Below are 25,840 nucleotides of genomic sequence, written 5' to 3'. Positions count from 1 at the left end.
TAACACAAGAAACTAGAATAGCCAATGGCTCTGGGAGGGTCTGAGACCAGGGGTCAGTTGCCCGTGCTGTGGGTAATTATGTCATGTAGTCAGGGGTGATCCTAAGTTCTGAGGGGCCTTGTGCAATGATGTACATATACCACCCCCCCCCCACCCCCCCCAAAGTCCAAAAGGAAAAAAGGAGGGCTGAGGTGGTCTTAGAGTGTTGTTGATGCACTGAAGAGACCTTCATAGATTTAAGGAGGCTTAAGATTGTAACACATGCTAAAAGGTAGCCAACTTTTCCTATTTATTTCTTTTCTTTTGATTTTTCTTTCTTTTTCTTTTTTTCTATGGAGCCCAACAATTGCCTGGTTTGTCTGACCCGACAGTGTGTCCTTCCATGTAAATTAATGTGTGACCCCAAATTAGGTAATTAGATTCAAAAGTAAAAGGCTGCACACAGCGTGTCACTGCGTTACTTACATCTAGTTCTGGAAATAGCAGTAGGTGGAATAATAACATTAATGGTTAACTCGGTGCTATTAAGCCATCTTTACATATGCGTTTTCCGTGCGATGACTTTTACGGTATCAGGTGTGACATCTGTGGCCAAACCGCATGTCAAATGTTTAGGAATGTTTAGATAACAACATCACGTGGTGCAGGTCTGAATCGTAGACCCTTATTTAATAGAGCGGCCATTCCCATTCATCCCACTCCACAGGAATGTCCAGGTTGGCGGCCGCTCCCTCTTAAAAGTGCTGCCATAAACGGTTTGGCACTGTCGCCATGGAAATCAGTTTGGGGACAGCCTTATCGGATTGCATGGAGGCCGTGTGAGGAGTTTCCTGTCTAGCCAGTCCAGCTCTGTGTTGTGAATCCTCTGCAGTCTGCATCAGCGAAGTGTCTTGGCATCACTTCTCGTCCTCCCTCCAGCGTCATGTGAAAGGGGCTCAGCGGTGTTTTCCATCGCCCCAGACTGGACCCTCTTCTGTCGGGCTCATTCGTCAGTGCCCGACCTCCTCGCCCCGGTAGCCCCCCGGTAGTGTGGGTAGTGTCACCGTCTCCGCTGCCACCCCCCCTCCGGTTCATCCAGCGCTCTTTGGCGTGCGGCGGAGCGGAGGATGAGCGAGCAAGGGAAGGGCTCGGCATCCGCCTCTACCTCGGCCCCGGCACCGGGGTCGGATACTTACAAAGGCTGGCTCTTTAAATGGACCAACTATTTGAAAGGGTACCAGCGGCGGTGGTTTGTCCTCAGCAATGGCCTGCTGTCATATTACAGGTAAACACTGACGACGCGGGGTGCACGACTTCTCGAAACAAACGCAGCCCGGGGCGCTCGGCGGCTCGCTGTTATTTCTCGTCATTTTTCGTAATTTCTCGTAATTTCTCGTATCTCGGCGTCCAGCTGGTTAGCAGCGGGCTAGAGCTAGCTGTCAAACGTCTGTTTACTTCAGGGTGACGGCGACGAAGCCTTTAACTTTAACCGAGTGCGAGGCGCTTAAATGCGGCGACGAGGGCAGGAGTGTGCATCTCGGAAAGTGTTTAACTTGATAAAATTAAAAGAAATGTATTTAGAGAGGGGGGCCGGCGTGAGCAAGCAAACTAAGCTAGCCCGCTAGCCTCCTGTCATGGTGTGTCAGAGATCCAGCTGCCCCCCTCCTCACTCACACTAACCCCGCAACATGCTCAGTTACCTCCAAGCCCCCATTATTTCCCGTTGTGTTAATGTCACTGTTTCAAGTGTTCACTTCTTTATTTCGCTCCTTTTTTGCGGGTCTTTAGTCGTTGCATTAGCTCGCGTTACCGAGCCAAGCTGCTCGGTATGATCACTGTAAGGAGATATGTCTCAAAAAAAAGATGATCGCCATCGTCATCTCTTTCTGCCCCCCCCCCTCACCCTTCACGCAGTTGCTGGCTGTGAGCTCACGTTAGCTCAACAACACCTGTGGCTCAGGTGCGTCTCGCGGCGGAGTCAAGTTTCCGCAGGTGTGGGTGTTCAGGATCATAACGTATGTCTGATGGGTGACATCTTTTTCTTCTTCTTCTTCTTCTTCTTCTTCTTCAAGTTTGCATCAGTACACAGTGATCATCTATGCTGTAAAGCTTCAGGTCTGATTAGATGTACACCAATCAGCCATGCCATTATGACCACTGATGTTGATATCTTTAATCGTTTTGTGACAATCAGTGTTCTGCTTGGAAACTTTTGGACCTGCCGTCTATTCATTCATTCTTAGACATGTACCGCCCCCTTAGACCAGATCAGACACCCCCACCCCATAGGAACAACTCAAAAAACATGAAAAACAGCACGAGGTGTTGACCTGGCCTCCTAATTCGCTAGATCCCAAACTTATCAAGTGTCTGTGGGATGCATGTCCACTCTCCGAGGCACAAAGGAGACCTACACAATATTAGGGAGGTGGTCATAATGTTATGCCAGATTGGTGTAAATCATAACAGTAACTAAAGTCCAGGCTATTGACTATTTTTCTGCTACAGTACAATTCTTATTACACAAATCAAAGCTGTCACTTCCCACCAAACAGACCACGGTTTATCTCATGTCAGTTTAATGTTAATTCAGTCTAAAGATGAATTAACTACCCCCCTGGTCTAATCTGATTAGGTTTAGTCTTGACCTTTGGAACAGCATGTGTGACAAAATAGTCAAAAGGTCACTTTGTTGCTTTTTTTTTCTTTCTTTTTTCGCCGCTTTTCTCCAGAGTCAGTTCATTTTCTGTTATGTGATTACCGGTATGTGATTATTATTTTCGTCACAAGATCTCGACACTTGTCGTTAGTGTAATTGCTTGGCTCTTGCATGTTTAACCTCTTGGCTTGCTTCCACGTAACTGCTTTTGTCCACAGTGAAATAATAAATGCTTTATCCCCTTCTAGGTGCGCACTGTGCCTTTGGTGCAGTTGGATGGTTTTAGAAACGTAAATGTAACATTGATGCCGAGGTGTTTATATCCACCGAACTGATAAACATAACAGTAGGATCTTATGTTGCACTTAAGTGGAGTGAATTGGCCGCAGTAGTTGTTGATCCTGTCTGAACCAGTCTCCCTAATTAAATGGTGCTCAGCAGAATGAAGCTGTGCCCGGCGGAGTTAACCTTTCGTCGTTAGTCAAAAGTTGTGACCGAGTGCCTTCACAAATCACGAACGATTAAATAACCCCCTTCCCCAACCTCTAGCTTAAAGTGTTAATGCGAACTGTAATTGCTTGCAGTGATAAAAATAATGTGACACTAAGCTTATCCCTGAAGGATAACTGTCTTTTTCGCGTGTCATCTTTCATTGGGAAGTTAAGAGCGCTAAATGAAGCATGAAGGACTTCAGAGCCGTCTTTAAATCATGTTCCTTCAGTGTGAATCCTTGGTGGGTCTGTGTCTGGGTCCTGCGGGGCAAAGGTCTGACTCATGATGCTTCCCTGCAGCTCCTTCAGGCCAAAAATGCAAAATACATTTGCAGATTGAACAGAGAACATTTTTTTTTTTGTTTGCACTTGCAGAAATCTAATCAAAATCCATTTTTGGTTCATCTCATCCCATCCTATTCTACAGTCTCACCATATTTCCTACGCTTTCCCAAGCAGCCTCACGGCCGGCATAGTTTTATTAAACGGAGAGGCACGGCTGCCTGTGCCCCAGGTGAAAGGACGCCTGTTGCCTCTACCCTCTATTAATAGTCCATTATGTTGTAAGGTGACTGCTGTCCCTGAAGTAAAGGTAGCCCGTCGACATCTGAGCACAGAGGCAGCGAAGCGCACGAGTTGTCCCCTCCACTGATGTCTTCCTGGCAGACCACATTGTGTTCCTGACTTCGGGCTTTGTGTGCCTCTGTGTGCGCCTTCTCCGGCTGACAACCCGCTCCTCCATTGTGAGCGAAGTAAAAGGGAAATAGTCAGACAACGTTAATTAACGCGTCTTCGCTGTATGTCAACTGTGAATTGTGTGTCAGTTGTGCACTTCCAGCTGCACATTTATGTCCCACTATCTCTGCCCTTCAATTCTAAAGGACAGAGATACATAGAAATGTTATAAGTGCTACTCCAGCGCAGTATTTTAACAATGCTGACATTTACAGATGCTTCTTTTCCTCTGTGATTGCTGGTACACTTTTATGTCCTTAAAGTGAAGGCACAAAAGACGAAGGGTCCTTTTTATGTAAGGATTTGATGATCATTTTGGATCAACCTGTGATGTTTTATAATCTATAATTAAGGTCGGTCAAAATAAGATGAACTTTAAAGCCTGACATACATCAATCAGTTGCTTGGTTTGCTGTGTTCAATATGCGTTTGCCCTTTTAAACAGCCTCTTTTATATTTCTAATAAATCAATACCGATCACGGTGACATGTCATTAAGTGGTCTGCTCAATAACCCAAGGCATCACTTTGATTCCTAAAGTCCTCCCTTGTCGAAGCAAAGGCTTAGTTCACTAACATGGAGTTGAGGAGCCGATGGAGCATAATCAATGCTTAGACTCTGTGGACGGACTAACACACTCAGCACTTGTTAAATTGTAATGAGTTCTATAAAGGTTCCGTGTTGCATTTGTTATTGATTACTCCTGGCTCTGACACTGCAAAGTCTGGCTGCCTTTTATTCCACATCAGCTTTGTGTCTTCCCCTTTTCCAGCTCAAATCACGCAAAGAGCCTCATTGTGCTGCACAAGACATATAACAAGACCTTTGTCCTCCCTCTCTCGGTAAACTCGTTTAATTTTTAATTTCTTAATTGACTTTCCCTCCCAGCTTTAATACTCTCAGCACCGCTTATTCACCTCCTAACGTAAATCCGGCTCGGTGTGTCAGGGAAGATTACAGGGCATTAAAGCTTCGAGTGCCACTGGAGCTGCCATATCAGTGAATTCGGCCTTCTCTGCCATAGTAGACCGGGCTTTTCACATTTCCTTCTCGGCCGCGGGAGAGTGACTAGATAGTGTCTAGTTTAAGTCGTCCCAGGGGGGTTCTGCGTCGTTCTGCGTCCCTTTGGAGAGTCGGGTTGTGGCGTGGCTGCTTGTGCGCTCAGGTCCTGGGTGCAGGGGGCGGCGGACGAGGAGAACGGTGATGTGGTCAACCTTGTGTTGAGCTGGAGGGTGGAGCCTGGCATGAGTAGTGTTTACCAGACTGACACATCAGCAGAGTGACTGGAGCAGGATACGAAGCTGCTGTGATCTGAATCTTTTCGTGGTCTCTTAGTTAGTCTTAGCACCAGGCTGCTGAGTGTACCTGGAAAAAGTGCCTCAGCTCACATGTCCGGCTCTGTTTTTATGTGAAAGCGAGAGCAGCAGAGTCGTGCTCAACAGAGCAGGGAGTCCAGCCACGTTCTCAACACCTCATTGTTTCGGTCTTTCAGCAGGTCATGTCATCCTGTCCATTTTTTTTTTTTTTTTTTTTTTTCAGTATCACTGCTTGGGTGTCTCGGTCCTACGTTTCTTTTCTGTCTTCAGCATGCCACGCTCCCCGGCATTTCCTTGGCTCTCTGCCTCCATGTCTTGCGATATTACAGCCCACAACCACAACAAAACCTCTCTACATTCTCATGCTCGGGGTACTGAGTCCTTTTTTTTTTTTTTTTTTTTTTTTTTTTTACCTTTGCCTGTCTGTATTTGTCGCTTCATGCTTATGGCTGTTTATTCCGTGTTGTTCACCGGTTGTTGTTCTGTCATTACATGCTCCAGATCGGTGGATTTGTGTTTTATGAGGATATGTGCACAGGGGACTGACAGGTAAAGCGCTGCAATTCTCGCCTGACCCCGGCTCAGCTCAACCCGCAGGACCCCCTCTCAAGTCCTCACGCATCTTTGCCGCCTCGTCTGCTAGTGCCTTAATGCCCCCTCTCCCGGCTTTTATATCATTTCACGGACCTTTGCATGGCCTCAACCCCCTGCAGGGCTGAGGCGATCGCTGTGGATCTCATCTTACTCATCAGCGGCACATTCAGTTTGTTGACCCACTTACATCCAGGACTCTGCGGCTGAGCTCGGCCGGGTTGAGGTTTTGAAAACGGGGGCCGTTCAGGATCCCCGCCCGCTCTCTGCACTGCTGCGCATGGCCCCAGTACGGTGTTGTCTGCGCAACCGATGTGCACCCGAGTGCCAGCGGAAGAGTGGCACACTGAGGCGCCTGTTCTGGATTGGCATCGCAACAAGACTCGACTCCAGCCAGAGTAGGGGAGCAGTGTGAGGGAAGGCGCAGCCTGGCAGAACTTAGAAATACACTTCAACGTCCGACTCAATGAGGCAGCGGCCACCTTGTTGGTGTCGACCGAGTGCTGGAGCTGGTGGAGAGTTTAGAGCTGCCGAGATGCAGCTGTTCGTGGCAGTGAGGGCTCGTCGAGGATGAATGAATGGACACTAGCACCCACAGACAAATCCACATGACTTGCATGGCTGCATGCTTCCAAAGAGGCTGTTTCCGAGGGCGTGGACGGGCAAACATGTGACAGGGAGGGCTGAGGATGTGTTTGTTTCGTACGACGCAACCTCCACACATAAGCAGTGTGACCGGAGCATATGATTCTGCTGATTAGTCGCTGCCCTCTGCTTGAGCCTGCTCATCAGCAGTCTGCGGCTGGGTTGAAAATCCTGCTCTCCCAGAAACATGAGGGTCCATCCCTGCCCTACAGCTTAGCTTCCCTGGCTGCGAGAAAACGCCAGCCAGTCAGCTTTCCCCAGCACAGAACCCAGGAAAATAAACTGTTTACCTCAGTTGGTTTTCTTTGATGTGATCGCAGCAACATTATTCTTGTTTAAAAACCCCGACTGAACACTTTGTTCACTGATAAAATATTTGAAACGCATACACAGTTTATCCAGCGCTTTTGTTAAAGACATAGCGCGTATAGTCACCTACCCCTTGCTCTTTGTTCTAATCTCCCCCCCCCCCCTGCAGCTTTGGCTCTGTCTCCTCACTATCGCTCTCTCGTTTGTTGCCACCTCTCACACTCTGTTCTCTCTTTGTCCACACTGTTATTCATTGTTCGGTTGTGTTCACTACAGAGGTTTTTGCCTCCACACAATGGCCTTGTTATCTACAATTTGTGGCCCACTGAATGTGCAACAGTTGGTCTTAGTGGAGGCTGCCGGCGTTTCAACACATTCAGAGCAAGGCAGGCCAGTCGCACCGAGCGAATTAGAAGTTCAAACTGTCCCGTTTCTTTCACATGCGCTGGTGCAGATTTAGGTTTCTTGAATGAGAGTGCTTCAGAGATGTGTGGGTTCAGTGAACTTTCCAGGTAATTGCACTTTTGCAGCCCCCTGTCTTTACCCCCCCTCCTGCTTGTGCTGAATGGCCTTAGGAATGTCCCACCTGCAACCTTGCTGAATTGTATGAATAATTCGTGTGTTTCTGACTGTTGAACCAATACTTTTGGTGATGACAGCGGGCTCATATCTTAGACCAGCGTCTTCAGCTTTTTCTGCCTGGTGTTTTCTTGCAGAACACAGGCAGAGATGGCCCACACGTGTCGCGGGACGATAAACTTGGCCACCGCGCACATCGACACGGAGGACTCCTGCAACATTGTCCTGAGCAGCGGCGGGCGCACTTACCACCTGAAGGCCAGCACAGAAGTGGAGCGGCAGAGATGGGTGACGGCGCTGGAGCTGGCCAAAGCCAAAGCCATCCGCATGATGAACGATCAGTCGGGTAAGAGCGGCCGACGCGGGGAGCGTCTTGTGTGGAAATGGAAATCTCCACAGCAGGCTGTTTCTACTAGAGATGCAAACCGCAGGGGCGTAATTCAGCTGTGAGTCACAGGTGCGACATATTAATGGTCAGAATCCATCCTCGATAAATAAAGGCTGGGTTGATACGGTCTGAGTAAACACGCTAGTGTGTGTTTATCTTAGGTGAAGGGCGTGTTCAGTACTGATTCAACATATTGAGGACGGTTCTTAGGACGGCCTAGGTATTTGGATACATTTGCTTCTCCTCCTGCCTCTGGTCTCCAGTGTCCTCTGCAATTTGATATTCAGCGCAGTTGTTGTTGCCTGTCACACCCTTTCTTTAACGTAATTCACGTTCCATTGTGAGCCAGGAGAGGGCAGCGCTGTCTGACCGGTCAACTCAGGAAAACAAACTGGAGTATGCTAATGTCGCTGTGAGAACTGAGCAACCATTCAGCGTCCTCCTGACAACGGACCTCTCTCCTTTCCAAAGGGGGACTTTTTCTCGCATGGTTGTATTCGATGTTAGTGGTCAAAGGCTGTGGGAAAAGGCTGGGAGGACCGTTTTTCTTCACAGTTCACCCTGGCATCATCCCAGAGCCGCTCTGCCCGAGTCTTTTGCAAACAGGGTCTACAGAGACCGAGACAGGCTAAATATTCCTCTGGCCTCCATTTGAAAGTCAGATCACTATATATAGACAGGGGGAGAACGTGAGTGCTTTTTAGCTCACCGCTTCCAGTAAGCAGCACAAGAATGCTGATATATTTGTATTTTTAAAAGGTTAGGCTATCGAGCAGCAGTACTTAGTGTTTGTGTCTACATCCATGTTTTTGTGTGTGTGCATTTGCTGAAGCTTTCGCAATTTGACGTCCTATTTGTGACAATGTCCCTCTTTGTGTATTAGACCGATGTTTTGCACAACATGTTTTCTCTGTTGTATTACAAGAGAAGCCCACCAGATTCCCAGAAAAAGCCAGACGTCGGATTGAATTTGATACTGATTAAAACGGGAATATACTGGGAAATCTTGCTGAAGGGAAACAGCTTGAAACGCTGTAAGAGACGACGCAGTGTCAACAGCTATTTTGAGCTGACAATATATTAAAATGAAGCATTTGTAAAAGAGGCTTTGGATTAGAGTAGAACATATTACTCATTCAAGTGATTATAAAAAGGTCACCGCACGAGTGTGCAGCGTGACCATGCTTTTACTCTAATGTGCTGTAATTGTCGAAGTAGCAATTTCTTATCTCCCCGCCCAGATGGGTTTGCTGTAGGTGGTATGTTTTAATTCTGTGATCAGCACGTCTGGTTGAACTCTGATGAATTTGGTGCCACTAGTCTTCAACTGAAACCAGATTCTTAAAGGCTGATATAATAACGTTAATGTGGCGCATGCAAAAGACAGTAGTCAATTAATCAGCTGATATCCCTGCTCCGCTAATCCCAAGAATTAAAAATGCTGGGAGCAAAGACCTTATCGTGCTCATTATTTAAGAATGTCCTAATATGTCAGATATAAAAGTTAACTCTTGTTTAAATATGAATTATCTCAGGTACGCGGTGACTTTGCCATGACATTGAGTGTCCACGTGACTGTTAGAGTTATCAGAGCCGTGTTCCTCCGATAACAATAGTTAAATAAGTGGCAATTTATTTGTAGAACACTTTAGAAAAGGGGCGTAATGCGAAGGGCTTCACACAATAAGAAGAGTATCCCTCAACTCTCTGACCTCCAAACAATGAATTGAAATAAAATAATAAAAAGGCTGTAGGTGAAAGGATTTTAAAACGCCCCTATGGTGCAGATCAGTCCAAACCGCTGAGTCGCTCCACCTCCAGGTTTTTTTATGCACGTCTGTCACTGACTAGGCAGTTTTTCTTTATGCCGCCATTCCTAGTAAACCATTGGCTTTTAAATATGCGCTCAGCCAATTTAAAGAACAATAACAACACCCTTTCAACACACACAAACAAACAGCAGTGGCTGCGACTGCAAAAAGTGCCGTACCCTGCAGTTTCCTTAAAGAAACTCAGCAGTGTCTCTCTTCCTGCCTCCCAGACACTGACCTCTTTCAGCCTCACACCTCCGCTCTGCAGGGCAGGAGATAACCCCAAAGTGTGGAAAGTTTCCTTAAGAAGACACACAAGACATTATACGATACTTTTCAGGCTTTGTAGTGGTGTATGCATTTGGCGGAGCTTGTGTTTCTTGTTTTTTTCTGCGGCCATTGTGGTTCCACTGATTATTAAACACTGTTTACGAAACACTATCAGCTGCAACCTCCTGAAATATTTGTCTTTTTTTAAAAAAAAACAAAACAAAACTTTCATTTAATTAGTTGAATTGCTGTTATAATTTCTACTCTGCGTTAGACTTTATGAAGCAGTACATTGTGTGCACTTCAAGCTTTGACTCTGCAACTGCTTTAAAGCTTAGAGGAGGGATATAGGTGTTCCTTTGTGTTTTTCTTCCACGGCTGATCTTTCAGTGGGAGGAGGATTTAAGAAAATGTGAGAAAAGGGAACATCGTGTGAGTGTGTCTGTGGAAAGTTAAATATCCGCGAACGCAATGTTACTGAGAGTAATGCCGCAGAGGATCATTATGTTGGTGCTTATCAGTGTTTAGATTTAAAAATAAATTCGCCACCTCTTTTCGCTCAAGAGCATCACATTCCTCTCCCATGGACAGACATGGATCGGTGACAGCGCCTCCAGTCATTAACCTTCCCTCTCCTCTCTGTCAGGAGAACAAAGAGCTCCTATCGATCTCTAGAGGAGAACACAGTGTAAAGCCTGGGCACACGATGTGTGTCAATACAGAGAAGAGTTATAACTTGACACCGCTGACGTTCTTTGTCCTTTTATTGCCGTGTTGTTCTGCTTTTATGCTTTCATCTTTCTGACCAGATCCTCGAATCTATTGCTTGAATTAGTACTGGTGAATTTCTCTGAATTTACGAGTCTCCTCTTTGTAATTGACTGTCCTTCCGTGAGTGCGTACGGTCTTAATTTAGCTACAGACAGGATTTCCAGCGCATGCTTCCAGCAGATGGCAGTGTTTCCCCTCCCTTGAACACGATCGCCCTTGTGGTTTGGCCCGCCTCATCTTTGTCACCGCTGGTGAAGGTCTGATAATAGCCTGTGAAATCACTTGTTCCAGCGTCGCCTTGTGTTTGAGAGCCTGACATACTCTCCTATACTGATGCGGCCCGTGTGAAAATTCCTTTGGATGGCATGTGTTAGTGGAAGCTGTGGGGAAGAAATGAGAAAATTTATTTCGGTTGGTGCAGGAGACTGCCAGCGTGTGACCCACATGTACCCAGCATGCACGCTGGTGCCTGGCCTGAGCTCTTGAATAACTTTTGATTGATCTACATCAGCCTTTGATCGGTGCGTCAGTCTGACAGTCTGAGGGTCGTGTTGTACTTTAACTGACTCCAATTAGGCGTGTGAATAAACCATTGACTGTAATTAAATTACTTCCAGGGTTTCAGTTATTTTTATCGTCTTGCTTGTGTCTTTTTCATCCCAGATTTAGTTCTTTACAAAAAAAAAAAAAAAAAACGTGCTCTGTCCATGGTGCTGAACCTGCAGGACTATAGGATGAAGTGAGGCTCGATTAGGATCACCTCAGTGAACATCCGTTAAGTGTTTGTCGTCTTTTAGGCCGATCCTTACGTCTCCACGCCTCTTAGTCTCGCCCGTTCTTACCCCGCGCGCATTCTCGAAGACACTTGCTCTTCCTCTCTCTTCCAGTCGCCCTCTCACTCCCTGTCTGGTTTTCCCGCCCCCTCCCTCTTTCTCTCTCTCTCTCCCTCCCTCTCTTTCCTCTTCTCTCTCTGTAAGCCGTTTACTCTGCTTTTCATCCAGCGGGGCTTTAGTTCTGAATGGAATGACCTGCTTCTTTCTCTCCCTTTCACCCGTTTCCTTTTTGCTTAAGGCATTGATATTGTCCCGGAAATTCAGGTTAGAATACGCACGGGATAAAGGAGCCTCCTTGTAAGTACACAGCTTTTCTTCTGTGTGCGAGTGTGTGTGTGTGTGTGTGCGAGTGTGGGTGTGTGTGTGTGCAGTTGTGTACATGCATGTGAATCTGATCAAGATGGTTGTATTTACTTATTTACTTCATATCTCCGTATCACAGTAGTGCAGTTTGGATGATTTCCAGTGCATTACACCATCAGTGATGTCATTTCATTTTTTCACAGTAATTTTAATGCACACTACATGTCTGTCACTGGAATTCACCCTAGCCCTGAAGTCTATCAAGGAAACGAGGAAGTGAAAACAGTTCCTCAAATAGAAAACACTCATTTAGTACGGAGTATGGTTTAGGGTGATTTAATCACTGGGGCAGGAGGCTCAGACTAGAGGACAGGCTGTGTTTATTCTACCTCCCTGCATGACAATAAATTCATACCAGAGCAGTAGATACAGTAGCTATATTTTCCTTTCTTTTAAATCATAAATGAGTCAATGAATCTGTGACTGGTATGATATTAATCTGGCGTGAGGATACATGTTGCTCAGTGATGTGTCTGTCAGGTCATTGTTGTTTTTCCTTGCCAGTTATGGAAATATTCACTGTGCTACTCAAAATCAAAAACTCCATCTTTATGTGTCAGCTGCAAGTGAGCAACGCCTTAATTACTTTCATTTGGTGTAATATATATTTAGATCATTTTAATTAATTGGCAGATGCTCTGTTTGCAGCGGGATCCGTCCTGCGCGGCGCCTTTACTTTCCGGGCTCATGCGAGGATGTTATGAAATGACAGATGGCTATGCTTCATCATCTTCATCAATTAGCTGCACCGGGGCGGCGTGTTGAATCGCTTGTCCTTGTTTGTCTTGGATGTAAAAGCGCGTGCCAGCGGAGTTCGATGCGCTGGACCAGTTCAGTCCCCAGTGACGAGTGAGACGGAGACGGCGAGGTCAGGCTCAGATTCAGGCTTCTAACGCGACGTGCCGCAGCTGAAGCCAAGCTCTTCACAGAGAGTGTCTGTCCAAACCGTAAACCAGCCAAAAATTATAGCCCGTGGACTTCTGTTTTTTGTTTGTTGCAGACACGTTTGGCTTCGTTCCTTTGCGTGTTTGCGATATTTTGTGAATGTTAAATGTAAAAGTGTCCCTGTGAAACCGAACCTTCCTCCGTGTTGGTGGGTTTGCTGCCACATCGATTTTGGAGTTCTGCGACCATCTGCCTTGTCTCTGTTAATTTCCCCTGTGTTATTGTGTTATTTTTTTTTTCTTGCAGCATGTCCTAAAGTGATGGCACTGATCAAACACACTGTCATGTTCCTGCTGGCTTTGCTACCTGTTTTCTAATTTTTCATTTTCAGCTCATTTCCTCGTATCTCTTCTCATTCTTATTTTCCTCTGTCACTACACTTTGAAACATGTTGTGTTTTTAACTTTTTTATACGCACGTTCAATTACTTGACTAGAAAAACGTTGTCCCTTTCCTCTTATATTAATATGCTTTGACATTAAAAACATCTCTTGCAGCTAAAACCCTCTGCACCACGTCCTCTGCTGAACCTAAATCATGAACATGTTAGACGTCTGATTTTACAGTCAACTTTTAAGCCTCCCAGTCAATTTTAAAATTTTTATATTTTAATACTGTAGCCACATTGCTTAGGTACATGAGAGAATATATGTTTTTGTGTACAGATTTTGTTTTTGTGTAAAGATTTTAAATAAGAAAGAAAACACTTTCCTATATTTTTTCTGTGAATTATATTTTAGTCTCATTTACTGATTTTTAAATGTTTTTTAGGCGAAAGCTGCTGCCATCAATCATGTGAGAGTAGTTGTTCTGTCTATTGCGAAGTTGACTGAAAAGGCTTCATTTGCTGGTTTATACTAGACTGCAATCATTTATAATGGGGGTTAGGGTTAATTTAAGGTTTTAAATATGTTGCTTGTGTTCAATTTCTAAAAAATAGTGACCAAAATAGTGTCATTATTACTTGAAGTTATTAGTTTTGCAGCATTTTGGAGTCTGAGCTACCTAATAAGTGTGTATTGATATTAAATATATTCTTTAATGTATTTAAATTATCTATAAATGATGTTGATCATGACTAAACACTGTCAATTGACCGACCTTTGTTCAAAGAGGTTATTGTTACATAATTTGCGGTACTATTGTGCTCTGTTCTGCTGTAGTGGGATTTGTCTGCTCCCTGTGGCTCCGGTGTGTACACTGACCTGCTATATACCGCGTGAAACTTATTACTAAGCTTGCATTATGTCCCAGTCGGTCCCCACATTTTCTCTCCGTCGCAAATTCTGAAAGCTTTTCTGCTTTATCAGCAGCGAGGACAAGTTGAAAATCTGAGAACCATACTTGGTCATTAAAATATGAATTAGTTCGACATTGTTCTGAGTTTTCAGCAAGGACAATAGGGATTCAGTTTTTCTATTTTCCTTCTTTTTTTTTTTTTTATATATCCTCTTAGTAGAGTTCGGTGTTTTGACACTTCTTTTTCGCTGGTTAGGTGAAACAGTTTGTGTCAGATTCCGCTGTCTTCTCCCCAAAGCCAAGTGTGATTTTCTCACATCACTGTGACTCTGTGTGTGTTATTGTTTGGCTGTAAAGAACAGCAGAGCTGGAAGCTGTATTGTTTGTTAAGCACCATCTTATTTCCCTCTTGGTTGCATTGTATATTACGTTCTAACAAATATCCATTTAATAATTTATTAAAGGTGTTTACTGTAAAGGCAGCGCGGATGTGAACCTATAGGGAGGCAGGTTTACAAAAAGACACGTGGTGCTTTACGTCAGGTGGTGTAATGACACCATTGCATAACAGGAAAAATATCCATATCCCATTTTTATGGGGATAATATGTCAGTGTTTGTTGTAATTGTAGTCAAATTTCTCTGTCTGGTGTGCATCATTGAGAGACAGAGAACGTTATTATAATGTCTCTATGTACCAGGGAGCATTGTGTGCCACCACCTGATGCTCATTTCCCTCTCAGGTATAAATCAAAGGATTATCTACCTATCTAAAAAATGAGGAAATCTGAAGTAACGTCACCCCGATGTTTGACCAGTTCAATTCAATAACAATGCAAATTGTCTCAAGACACTTTACAAAAACTGACCTACAACCTCCAGAGCAGCCTGAGGGTGACGGTGGCAAGAAAAAACTCCCTTTTAACAGGAACAAACCTTGAGCAGAACCCAGCCCATATGGGTTTGGTGCTAAAAGGCCAGCTGGGTAGAAACAGAGAGGATGGAGAGAAAAGAAGAGCAGGAACATAAACAAACTTCTGTCATAGATACATAGATACATATATCGAGCTCTATCAGTAGCTGTAGCTATTGTTTTGTTGACCAAATACATCACATCACAAAAACAACGTTATACAGACTCTTACTGCTGATGGTCTTGGTTGGCTTTTCCAGCGTAAGGCTTCGAGCTAACTTCTGTGCAAATGAGGAGTAAAACCGTTGTGTATTGAAAGGCACACACACACAAAGCTGGTACTTTAGGGCTGGCACTGGAGACAGAGGCTAACAAAAACTGGCAGCAGAATGTTTCTGGAGGCACTGGAGAGCAATTTGGTCGAAGGCACCACCAGTGGCTGCAGCTCAGTTTCTGATCTGTCGCCACCACATGTATCCTTTGGCTAAACTAATGCAGCTGCTTCCTCAGCTTCTCTCTGCTGGATTGCTGTATATCTGAGTCCACATTGTTTCTGTTTACGAAGATGAAGATTTCACTGTTGAAAATGTAGTTAGTTTGCAATAGGCAGCGTGTCTCTAGGTGAGAGTTGAAGTCCAAGTTGCCTCCTTAGAACCGATAATGTCACTGGTTCCTGGGAAAAGCGATTATAAGGAGAAACCCCTGAGAAACAGGGAACAATAAAAACTGCTGATTATTCTGTATCTTATTTCGGCCAAGAAGAGATGAGGTTAAAATCAGTTCTCCCTACATGGTGCATGCTCACTGACTCAGGGTTCCTCGAGTCCTAGGCTCTGATGAATTTCTGATGGTTTTGTGAAATTCTATCTGTTCTAATCTTTTTAAAATGCATAACGACCAGGTCAGGTTGCACCGTGTGATAATGAATCACTGTAGCACTGAAATAAGCATCCACAGCAGTTTGACTGCTGACATTTTACCGTCTTCAGAGTTCACATCTCACACACATGACATACCACAGATGTCACTGAACTGAAACTATTCTCCTAATGAGCAGCGGTTTGAAATACTGCTCGATCTGCAGCTCTGGTGGTCAGCAGCCATGGAAACATGGTTGAGGTTTATGTTTTTAAAAATATCTACTTCCTAAAAGTGAAACCCACAAACTGGAAATGCTTAATCGCAATCTTCGGTTGTTTCTCTAAAACGGGACTGAGAGCTACAGGATATCTCAGATATCGTGGAGATGTAGTCAACGTTTTGTGGAGTAGATTATTTCTTCACGTTTTGCAGCATCTGCATTTGCATATAAATTGAAGAAATCAGTTTTTAACTTCTGTTTCCTGCCCAGAACTTTAAAGGCACGGCACACGGGGGGCACTTACATTAGCAGCTGCCATTCAGAGATGCTGCCTGGAGTTGATTTCGGCGATGCCTACGTACACGTGAGGCTGGATGATTCATTACCCCAGCGTATTGAGCCTCCGCTGTAATTTCACTCCGCTGTGTGGGGCATATGAAGTGCTTGTTTGTGATTACCACATCATCAAGCCGATCCACGGTCCTCTCAAGTCAGTTCAGGCCGACGCAGGAAGCAATTACTCTTAACTCTTACATTTGTGGTTAATTAAAGATATTCCACCTCCTTTGGGAAAGTGGGTTATTATCGCCACAGGAACGCATCAGGAGGCTTCGGCTTTGTCTTCCGTTTCACTGCAGTCAAATTTCTTTTTCCGATTCCTGCATGCAAATGGTCTCGAGTTTCCTCCGTGACAGTGACGGAGCGCAGCATCAGTCACATCTATTTGGTCACTGCCGCTGGAGCAAACGCAGCCGAATAATTCGAGTGGTCTGAAGTTCAGAATGTGACTGAAATGTCATTGTAAAAGTTTTTTTTTTCTGCGCATGATGAAAGAAGACTTGAACTGTTTGGTTTTAATGAGCTCGGTGGATTCAGCTGCTGGTGGAAACTGTGTGTGTGTGTGTGCGTGTGTGCGTGTGTGTGTGTGTGTGTGTGTGTGTGTGTGTGTGTTTGGGTTCCTTCATCCTAATGCAGTCACTGGTATAATGAGACTGTTACTTCTGCTCTTTAAACACCATTTTCCGTTTAGTTTGTCTTCCACGCGGTTTAACCTCTAACTGTCTTTCCTGCAGCGAAAAAAGAAAATAAACGAGGAGCTTGGGGTTGAATTTCTTTGGGATGTCATCATGTGACGTTTGGATGAAGCCAGAATTCACTCCAGGCTCCAGGGCTGTTTTGATTTCTCTCATGGAGAACACAAGCTTAAATTAGTTTTCTTATTTGTTTGACTTACATATCCTGTGTAATTATGTGGTAATAATGCTGATGAATAAGTTAACAATGTGAAATCAAGTGCAGTAGCTCGAACCCTTCCCTTGTCATATATTATTACGTGTTAGTCACATAGTGGAGCTTCAACAGCAACTATACTTCTCTCATAAAATAAACAAATACATGCTAAACTTAATTTACATGTCACTTTTAATACAAAGGCAGCTCGCCGCGCTTTGCATTAACAACAACGACAGAAAAACAAAGGGCTCTTTAAACGTGCGTCGAAGGACCCGATGTGTTTCATCACGCAGAGCCCGCTGTTTTTCACCAGGCTCTCTCTGCACGGTCAAACTTCACCGTAGTGGAGAAAAAGAAACGATGAAGGTCAAGTGTGTAATTAATTGTGTGTTCACGCTTCATTGCCCCCCTAGAACACGCCCCGGGACATTTACGCGACGTCATTTATTTAAAGCCCGCCAATCTTTCCTCGTCAGCACTTCTCTCACCTCGCTCGCAGCCTGAGGTGATACCTGTTTCTGCTGTCATCACACATTTCTATAGAACCGCTGCAGCGAGGATATTACAGCTGACCGGCTCGTGTAGTAAAGAGCATGTACATACACCCGTAAGGGAAAGCATTTATATATTTATTTAAGTTCTTATTGCTGTGTTTATTGTAACATGTCCATTTTTATAGTGTTAAACTACTGCGCACATTTATTTAAACTTAATTGATAGCGATTAATGCAGTGAGATTCATACATTTTATAAATAACTTAAAGATCCAAACGCACTGTATCGCAAACATTAGATGTTAAGTGTCCGGATGTGAAAAGCAATGAATTATTGTGATGGATGCATCGGATAAAATGTGTTTATTATAGCTTGGTCTGAATCTCTAACAGGGATAGCGGAAATTTAAAAACAACAACAGGGCATAGTCGAGTGCTTGAAGACGATAACTGTGGAAATCTATGTCGTAAAGTATGGGATTAAAGATTGATTGTTACGAATAAAAACACTCGTATAAATAAGAGACGCCGCTCAGAGTACCAGTAGAGAAATAAAAAACAATGCGGTCATGTCTTCACGATGATGGACTGGGACAATTATCGTGATGTGCTGAAATAATTCCATAATGCAGAGCCGACAGCAGACCTCAGGAGGCTCAGCTCGGTAATGCAATGCAGTGTGAGTCTGTCAACAAATCGTGGTGTGAATGCAGTTCTGCCTGAAAATGTTGCAAGATGTGTTTTCACAGAAACTCACACATCACTGTAGAGCAGGGGCGTCAAACTCCTTTTAGTTCATTTGATCTCAAGACCAGTAACACAATAGCATGATAACTAATAAGTAACGACAACTCCAGACTTTTTCCATTTGTATTAGAAAGATAGAAAAGAATAATGTTTAAATTTAGTAAACTATCCTTCAAAAAAAAAGAAAAAAGAAAGCCATTTCTTTAGTAATTTAGTCCTGAGTCTCAGCATTTCTTTCTCTTAATCTGACTAAAGCAGTGGACAAATTAGGACAATTTAGTCTCCTCTGTCATTTTTACACTTTGCATATTCATGCTGGAGGCCAGAATTGACCCTCTGACGAGCCGCGTTTGGTCCCGCGGGCCTTATGTTTGACACCTGTGCTGTAGAGGGAGAAAATCATGTTCAGGTGGCCAAGGTGACCTTGATGTACTGTGAGTACAGTGTGATATGTTAGCAGTAATGTCAACCTACGCATACTTTAAAAGGAAGGCAGTGACGATGGTTTTTTTTACTAACGTATGAATTCTGTTGCATCGTAAACGGTGATGCTGGAGGGCACATCAAACCCTTAAGAGGAGATTTATTTATTTGACAATTTATTGGAGTTTTCTTTTTATTTGACCTCAAATCCTCCATCTTCAATCTGATCACAGACGCTCTCCATTTTTAAAGCAACATAGCCTTTATTCAACACAAATTACTGCCATTTAGCTTCTTAAAATAACTGCTGTCGTGCTCCCAAAGCAGAAGCAGGAAGCAGTTCACTCCGGTCATAGTTGTGTGGATGACTGCTGGCTGCCGAGTCCTATCTCCTCTCTGCTTCACTCACTCTCTCCCGCCCTCTCCGCTCCGCACTGCACTGAGGGGAAGCATGTGGAGGAGAATTGCAAATGTGCCGAGCTCTGTGAATGTGTTTCCGGGAAGACGGGGAAGCAACGCAGGAGAGCAAATGGGAATTACAAGACGCGGTGGCGCCGGCGTCGCTCCCCGCGTCGCTGCATGTATGTGACCGTGCACGCGTATGTGTGTGTGCACGCTGCACTGCTGAACCGGGGGAAGTCGCCGCCTCCGCCCCCCCCACCCCCCTCGCCCCTCGGTGGGATTATGTAGCGGCCCAGGGCAGCGTTGCGTCTCAGGGAGCGCGGAGTGGGATCGGGCCTGCGGAGAGTGGGATGAAGGGCCGGAGCTGCTGGGAGCCGGGGACCGTCCGCTCCCTCTGCAACTCGGGCTGCCTGAGTAAACTCAACCAGGGTCAGTACGGTTACGGCTAAAGCTGCAGCGCGGGAGCACGGAGCTGTCACACTCCTCTCCGTCTGCCTGACGACAGTAGCTTCCTCATTCTGCCATCCACTCCTTATCGCGCGTCTTGAGAGGTAGCTGTCATTCCTCCATCCGTCTCCCCCCTCTTTCCAGCGTCTGTCATCTGTCGCCATGGATTCCCACGTTTCTGCAGTCTCCTTCAAACAATGCAGCACCTCGAGCTGTAAAAAGAGCAGCCCGTCCTCTCCCCTGCGCTCTCCACCGCACGCCTTCCCTCCTTCCCCTCTTTCTCCTACGCTCACCTCGCTCAGCCTCATTCCCCCTCTCACTCTCTCTCTCTTTTTTTTTTTTTGCGCCTGCTCCACCTCTCATTTGCATATGGATGAGTTGTAGCCTGCCAGGCCCGTGTGTTGTGTCGACAATCTAACTGTGTATCTGTGCGTTGTGAGCGTAGAGTTCATTGCACAATCAGCAGCTGTGGAGTGGGACGCGCTGCACATCCCAGGGTCATAGAACCCATTTTATATTGTGTAGTGGGACAGTAACTCATCACTACAGATTACAGAGAAATGCTCCACCTTCTGCTCAGAGGAAATATTACTCTGTACAACACATTGACCAAATGGTACGGTATTTTGTCAAACAAATCAATATTCTATTACCGCTCGCGGCTGGCTAATAGCGTCCTACGGGGTGTACGTCACGTCGCCTGTATGTGATTATGTTGTTACGTTCGGAGCAGCAATGATGAACGTCTTGGCCATCACATTTTCCTTTCACTCGTGTTGTTCTGTCTTTCCACCTCTCTTGCTTCATCTGTCTCTTTCTCGCCATTGGCGGAGTTGGACGATGTGGAGTTGAACAGCTGTGCTCTGAAGCCGCCGGCTCTCTGTCTCCTCGGTTCGTCTGTTTGTTCACTGAAATGAAACTTTCATAGGTAGTAGAGCCCGTGTTGTTTTAACGCTTTTTTTTTTTTAGAGGAGGCTTCTTTGTGCTTACTTCATTGTGAATGTTGGGAAATCATGACGTGAGATAAGGAACACAAGTGAGAACATATATATTCTATTAACTCTGCACGTTGATCCACAAACAATTATCTGGAATCCTCCAAGGGCTCAGCATGATGTGCTAAATCAGTGTGTAAATTAGGTTTGTTTTGGTGTTACCCAGTGTTTGAATAGCGTCGGAGGAGATTTAGAAATTTGAAACTAAAAGAAAACACAGCTGACAAGATACAAATATGGATTGAAGGGCTGAATGATTTGGGAATAATATCTAAATGCTAATTTCCTGTGAGCTTTTTTGCGTTTTGATTTAGAGCTGGGTATCGCTTTTTGATTTCCTGAATTTTCTGAAAAGTCCATATTCAGTTCAGTTCAACGTTGATTCATTCAGAGATGTTTTACCTTCAAAAACCTGCTTATTTGTGAAAGAGATTTTCATAAAAGTAATGTCATTGGTTTAGGAGATTTGTGGTTTTTCCACAGTATTTTCCTTGTAGTTGACACATCTTTCATATGCAAAAGACATAAAATCAACTCCAGTCAGATTGTTTAGGTGGAGAATGAACTTTCTCAAGTTCTAAAAGCAGCAAATTGACCTCAAAGAACTACCATCAAGGAAGTGTGATCGTGAAGTCGCCTGAGATTGCTCGTGTCGGGACTAAAAGGTCGCACTTCAAAGCACCACAAAGACCTCACAGCCAACATCCAGCTGCTACATACCTACCACTGCGAAGGAGGAATCTCTCTTCTGGGAAGTCATAAGCGCTACAGCTACGAGCTACAAACCGTCATAGAGAACCTGCCTCTACTGAATCATGGTGATCAGTTGAATAGGCTGAAAGAACAAAGATCAGACGTGTACCAACGATGCGTTGCAATTAGCTGCTTGCATGAGCACACATAAAGACACATAAGCTAAAGCTAAATAAAAATAATGCTGTTAGCATTCAGGGCGCTGCTGAAAAAAAGCAACGAATAAAGAAGCCTGAATAATAAGATGCCTTGCTATGTCCCAGCTTGCCGTGGCTGAGAACTGTGAGGGACACACACACGCCAAACAATCGCATCTTGTCGACAGCCCTGTCGCTGACATGAAGGCAGCGCTCCAGTTCTAGGTAGGACTGGGAGATCTGTGAAGCAGGGAGGCAAGAAGAAAGTTCTGAGATAAATTCATTCTTTAAAAAAAAGGACGACATAAATCTGACAGGCCTCAGAAACTTTTGAAGGGATCATGTAGACACTATATTCTCATAAAATAAATGATCAGAACACAACGAATCCCGTCTTAAACTGTTTTGATATTTGTGCCATATTGTTCAGTTCTTATGCATTTGAAATTATATATAGTATATGTAAAAAACAATAATAGAGGTTGAAGGGGAAGTCTCTCTTACTCATGTTGTACTGGCTCTGGTCTGCTGAACAGAATTATTTTGAGTGAGCCGTCGACATGTGAAACCTCTTGTGGAGCTGCGCTGCCATGTGACATTCCACATCAATTTGATAATCAGCTCTTATTGAAGGCTGCCTGTGTCTCTGCTGCTCTGCTCCTGCTCCTGCGGAAAAACAGAAAGTGAAAATTGTTTCGTGTTTTGTGCGCGGGCTGTTTCCGTTTTACTTTCGTTCCTCCTGAGATACAGATCCACACAGAGCGTGCGGTTTGAGATGAGACGAGATTAGTCAGACAGTGCAGAGCCCCTGGGTCGCCCCCTCCTGTGCCGTCATCATTTCTAATGCTTCAAATATTAATGAACATAACTTAGGAGTACTTAGCAGATACATCTATTACTGCCTCACGAGCGCTGTCACCTTTACTCTTGCTTCGTGGTTTTTCTTGCAGGGCTGGCACCCGGGCAGTTTCCGTGACGGATCATGATCTCGTTGTGTTCTGGGGTTACTGGGGTTGGTGAACTTGCCAGGTCTTTCTGGATAATCGCATTGTTCATTCTGCCACCGTATCACAAGCTCTGCAGACAGTTTTGATCACTGTCAAATAGGAGATCAAAAAACTTGTCGAGCTGCCTGCCTTGACTTAGTCGGTGCTTAGTGTGAGGTCGGCCTGTGACTGAAATATTTGGTCCGTGAAATCAAAAGTGCAAATGAATCATTGCTATTAAAAACAGCCAGAGGTTTTATTGAGGTACCTGGGATAAGCAGTATGGTAAAGTCCATTACAGCTGACAGATTTGTATAATTTGCTATATGATGCTATGCAGGTAGTAGGAACCAATGCAGTTACATTCTGCTATTAAAGTTGTGTTCCTGAAGATTTTACTGCTGATTTTGGAGCTTTGTTAAAACTTTGGTTTATTTCGGTGCAATATCACATTTCCAAGCAAGATTAGATATCATTTATTTAACATATGGATAAGTTCCTGTGAATCCAATTTAGAGGCAACCCTGAGATCTACTCCATTTCAGAAAGAAAAACTAGGGTTTGAGTTCTTAAATGACAATTTATTTGTTACTATGTTGTGAGCTCAGCGTGCATGTGCTGGTGAGCGTCTCATTCAAATGTCCACGCACAAGCATATGACTTAAGTTTGGAGGCCGTGTATTGTGTTATTGAATTACAGCTGACGTACCGTAGCTCTTCTAATGAGACCCGTGTGTCAGAAGCATTTAATTAACCTCATTGCTGTTGTAAATGCGGCGTACGCAAGACATCGAATAGATCCCTGCGGACTGTTTCAGATGGTGAACACAGGCATCTCTGTACAGTAGCAAACTTTTTTTTTTTTTTTTTTATTACTGCAGCAATATCTTGAAAATCCTTCCACGGGGAAACGGATTTGCCGACCGACTGTGTGTAGAGGAAGTCAGTTTGTATTCTGAAATTGTCGGATAATTAATGGCCTCGATCTTCAGTCAGTGGATTTTTTTTTTTTTAATTTATTGTCCATACCAGAATATGAAACTTCACTCTTAGCAATCAGCAAATTGTTTTTTTTTTGTCCATCCTAGCACATTGCAAAAAGTTTCAGAATTAAAAACTCATTGCAGTTGCTGCAGTTTGCTGTTAATCTTTCCTTTTGTTTGCTGCGTTCTGAACGTGTTCGATTGGATACACTGCCAGAGCTGTGCTGCAGAGCTTTGGGGACAGTGATGAGTTGCACTGCACAGTTTCTCATTTGCTTGTGCAGAGCTGAGCGCCGTCGCTACTGGGTTTAACCTGCTGTCTCCTCGATTTGTCTCCTCGTGATGTATCTCGGGGGAGGTGTGGAGTCAGTTAGCAATTACTGGCCAGGATTACAGCCCCGTCCCCTGAGATGCATCCTCGCTCCTCCTCTACCTTGCTTTTGATATACCTTCTTCCTTTTCTCTTACCCACTCTGTGCAGAACAGACGATCCTCCTCACTTTCAAGTTCGTGCAGAAACAAGTCATCTCTGTGCTTAAAATTCAGTGATCTTTACATTGGATGTGCACATTAAGGCTCTGTAATTGAAATCAATGTCACAATAATCACAGGGATTATTTCAATATTGATATAAAAAAAGTTTATGACAGTATTGTTTTTACATACAAATGCAAAAACTTTGACCTTTTAGCAGCAATAAAAATTAGATATCGTTTATCTTTTCACTGCATTTGAACAGTACACATTTGTTTGGAAGTGCCAAATACTGTAAGTACTTAATTCTTGTCCCATATCATACTGTTCATTTTAACCTTAACAAATTAATTTATTCAAAGACACCATGAAACAATAACAGCTTTCATTTCTTGACCTGCAGAAAGTTAGTGACCAGTGTTTGCTGCAGTGTCACAACACACTGAAAATACAAAGTTCTGCTTGAAGTCGAGCTTCTCCACCAGTTCAGTGTTTCATACTGTGTATTCAGATGCTTCTCCCTATAAATCCACCCTTTTTTCCACCACATCGATGTCTGGAACATTAAGGAGCATTTAAGCATTCCAGTAATTTAATATTAAATCAAATGACAAATATAATATGAGTCAACAGTTGAAATGTTGGTTTAAAAAAGGAGTTCTTTATCTTATAGTGAGTTCTGTACGTTTTGACCACGCTGAGGTACATCGTCTGTACCGAAAAAACAAAAATGAGGAAACGGAAAAAGATTCTTGATTTTCTGTCACCGGTGTCCCCTCTAATTAGGGCCTGCAGGATGTGTAAATACCATCTTTAATCCGCGGGGGCAGCACATTTCTCCCATGCGCTCGGCTGCTTGACGTTGCTCGTCTTTCAGCCACAGGGTGACGTCTTGTCAGCCGGAGGCCTGGCTCCACTGATCTGACAGCGGGTCCTCGGGGACCGTCTGAGAGACGAGCCCTGTCAGAGAGATGGCAGACCGCCGCTCCCCCAATTACATACTCACGCTGCCTATTCCGCTTCCTCCTGCTTTCCCCTCCCTCAGCACTTTTGGGCCGAGCGAAGGACCGAGCAGCTGTTTACATGCGTCTGCGTTTAATTCGACTCGATTTTATTTATGCATGTTATGCACTAAAACGTTGGGACCCTGTAAGCCTTCCTCACACTCAGATGTGTGTTTGGATTCTGTCACCTGAAGAAGAAGGATGCAGTGGTGGGCAGAGAGCGAGGGCTAATTTGCATCAGTGTTGTTGAATTTGTGCGTTCTCCGCGGTAGGTGCTAGACCGTGGGGGAAGGGGCGCGGCAGTCCGCCCTTGAGGCATGACTGGCGTGGTAATGGGCTTCTGGCCTCGCCTCACGGCGTCGCCTTCACCACGAGAACCCATCCATCTGCATCTGCTCTTGAGGGTGCGGACCAGGAAGTGACACTGACGCACGCGCGGAGGAGAGGAGTTATTTATCGGCGGGGGATCGGAGTAAAACCCAGCGTTCGCTTTTTAGCCCAGGTCCACGTGATGTCCTGTTGATAGAATATGTTCAGGCATCTTTACGGGTCTGCGGCATTCAGACCCGCGCGGTGGGGCTTGACATTTCGTCGATGCTCTCTACGGATCTGACTCGCTGAACTGAGAGGACGCTGCAGAAAAGGTGTTCCTGGCTTTGAAGGAAGCGTTGTGCTTGGGTTTAGTTTTTTGTTGATTTTTGGAGAAGAGTGTTAGCTCAGCTGGTGACATGTAAGAAGACTCTCTAATATGCCTCGGTACATGTGACAGTTTATTTATAAGTGGCATCACTGAAGAGCTGTTGAGCTCTCTGGCAGAATGAGGGTGATGAACATGAACGAAAGCG

General features: G+C 44.6%; 1 protein-coding gene across 4 annotated transcripts in view; it reads left to right on the top strand.

The window, feature by feature from the left end:
* The first annotated feature begins 375 nt into the window (after positions 1-375).
* The window catches only part of osbp2b (oxysterol binding protein 2b), a 44,897-nt gene continuing 19,432 nt past the window's right edge, over positions 376-25,840 (top strand). The window contains exons 1-2 of one of the 4 annotated variants that reach the window (XM_047591890.1): positions 376-1,264; positions 7,442-7,650. In XM_047591890.1, coding sequence (XP_047447846.1) covers positions 1,107-1,264; positions 7,442-7,650 — 367 coding nt within the window. In that variant the 5' untranslated portion in view covers positions 376-1,106. Of the gene's footprint in view, positions 1,265-1,893; positions 1,995-7,196; positions 7,238-7,441; positions 7,651-19,266; positions 19,646-25,840 lie in introns of those variants that run through there. The other 3 variants (XM_047591893.1, XM_047591892.1, XM_047591891.1) reach the window with 3 other exon arrangements.

The sequence above is a fragment of the Mugil cephalus genome, chromosome 8 (assembly GCF_022458985.1).
Source record: "Mugil cephalus isolate CIBA_MC_2020 chromosome 8, CIBA_Mcephalus_1.1, whole genome shotgun sequence".
NCBI lineage: Eukaryota > Metazoa > Chordata > Actinopteri > Mugiliformes > Mugilidae > Mugil > Mugil cephalus.
This window is presented reverse-complemented; position numbering and strand designations above follow the sequence as displayed.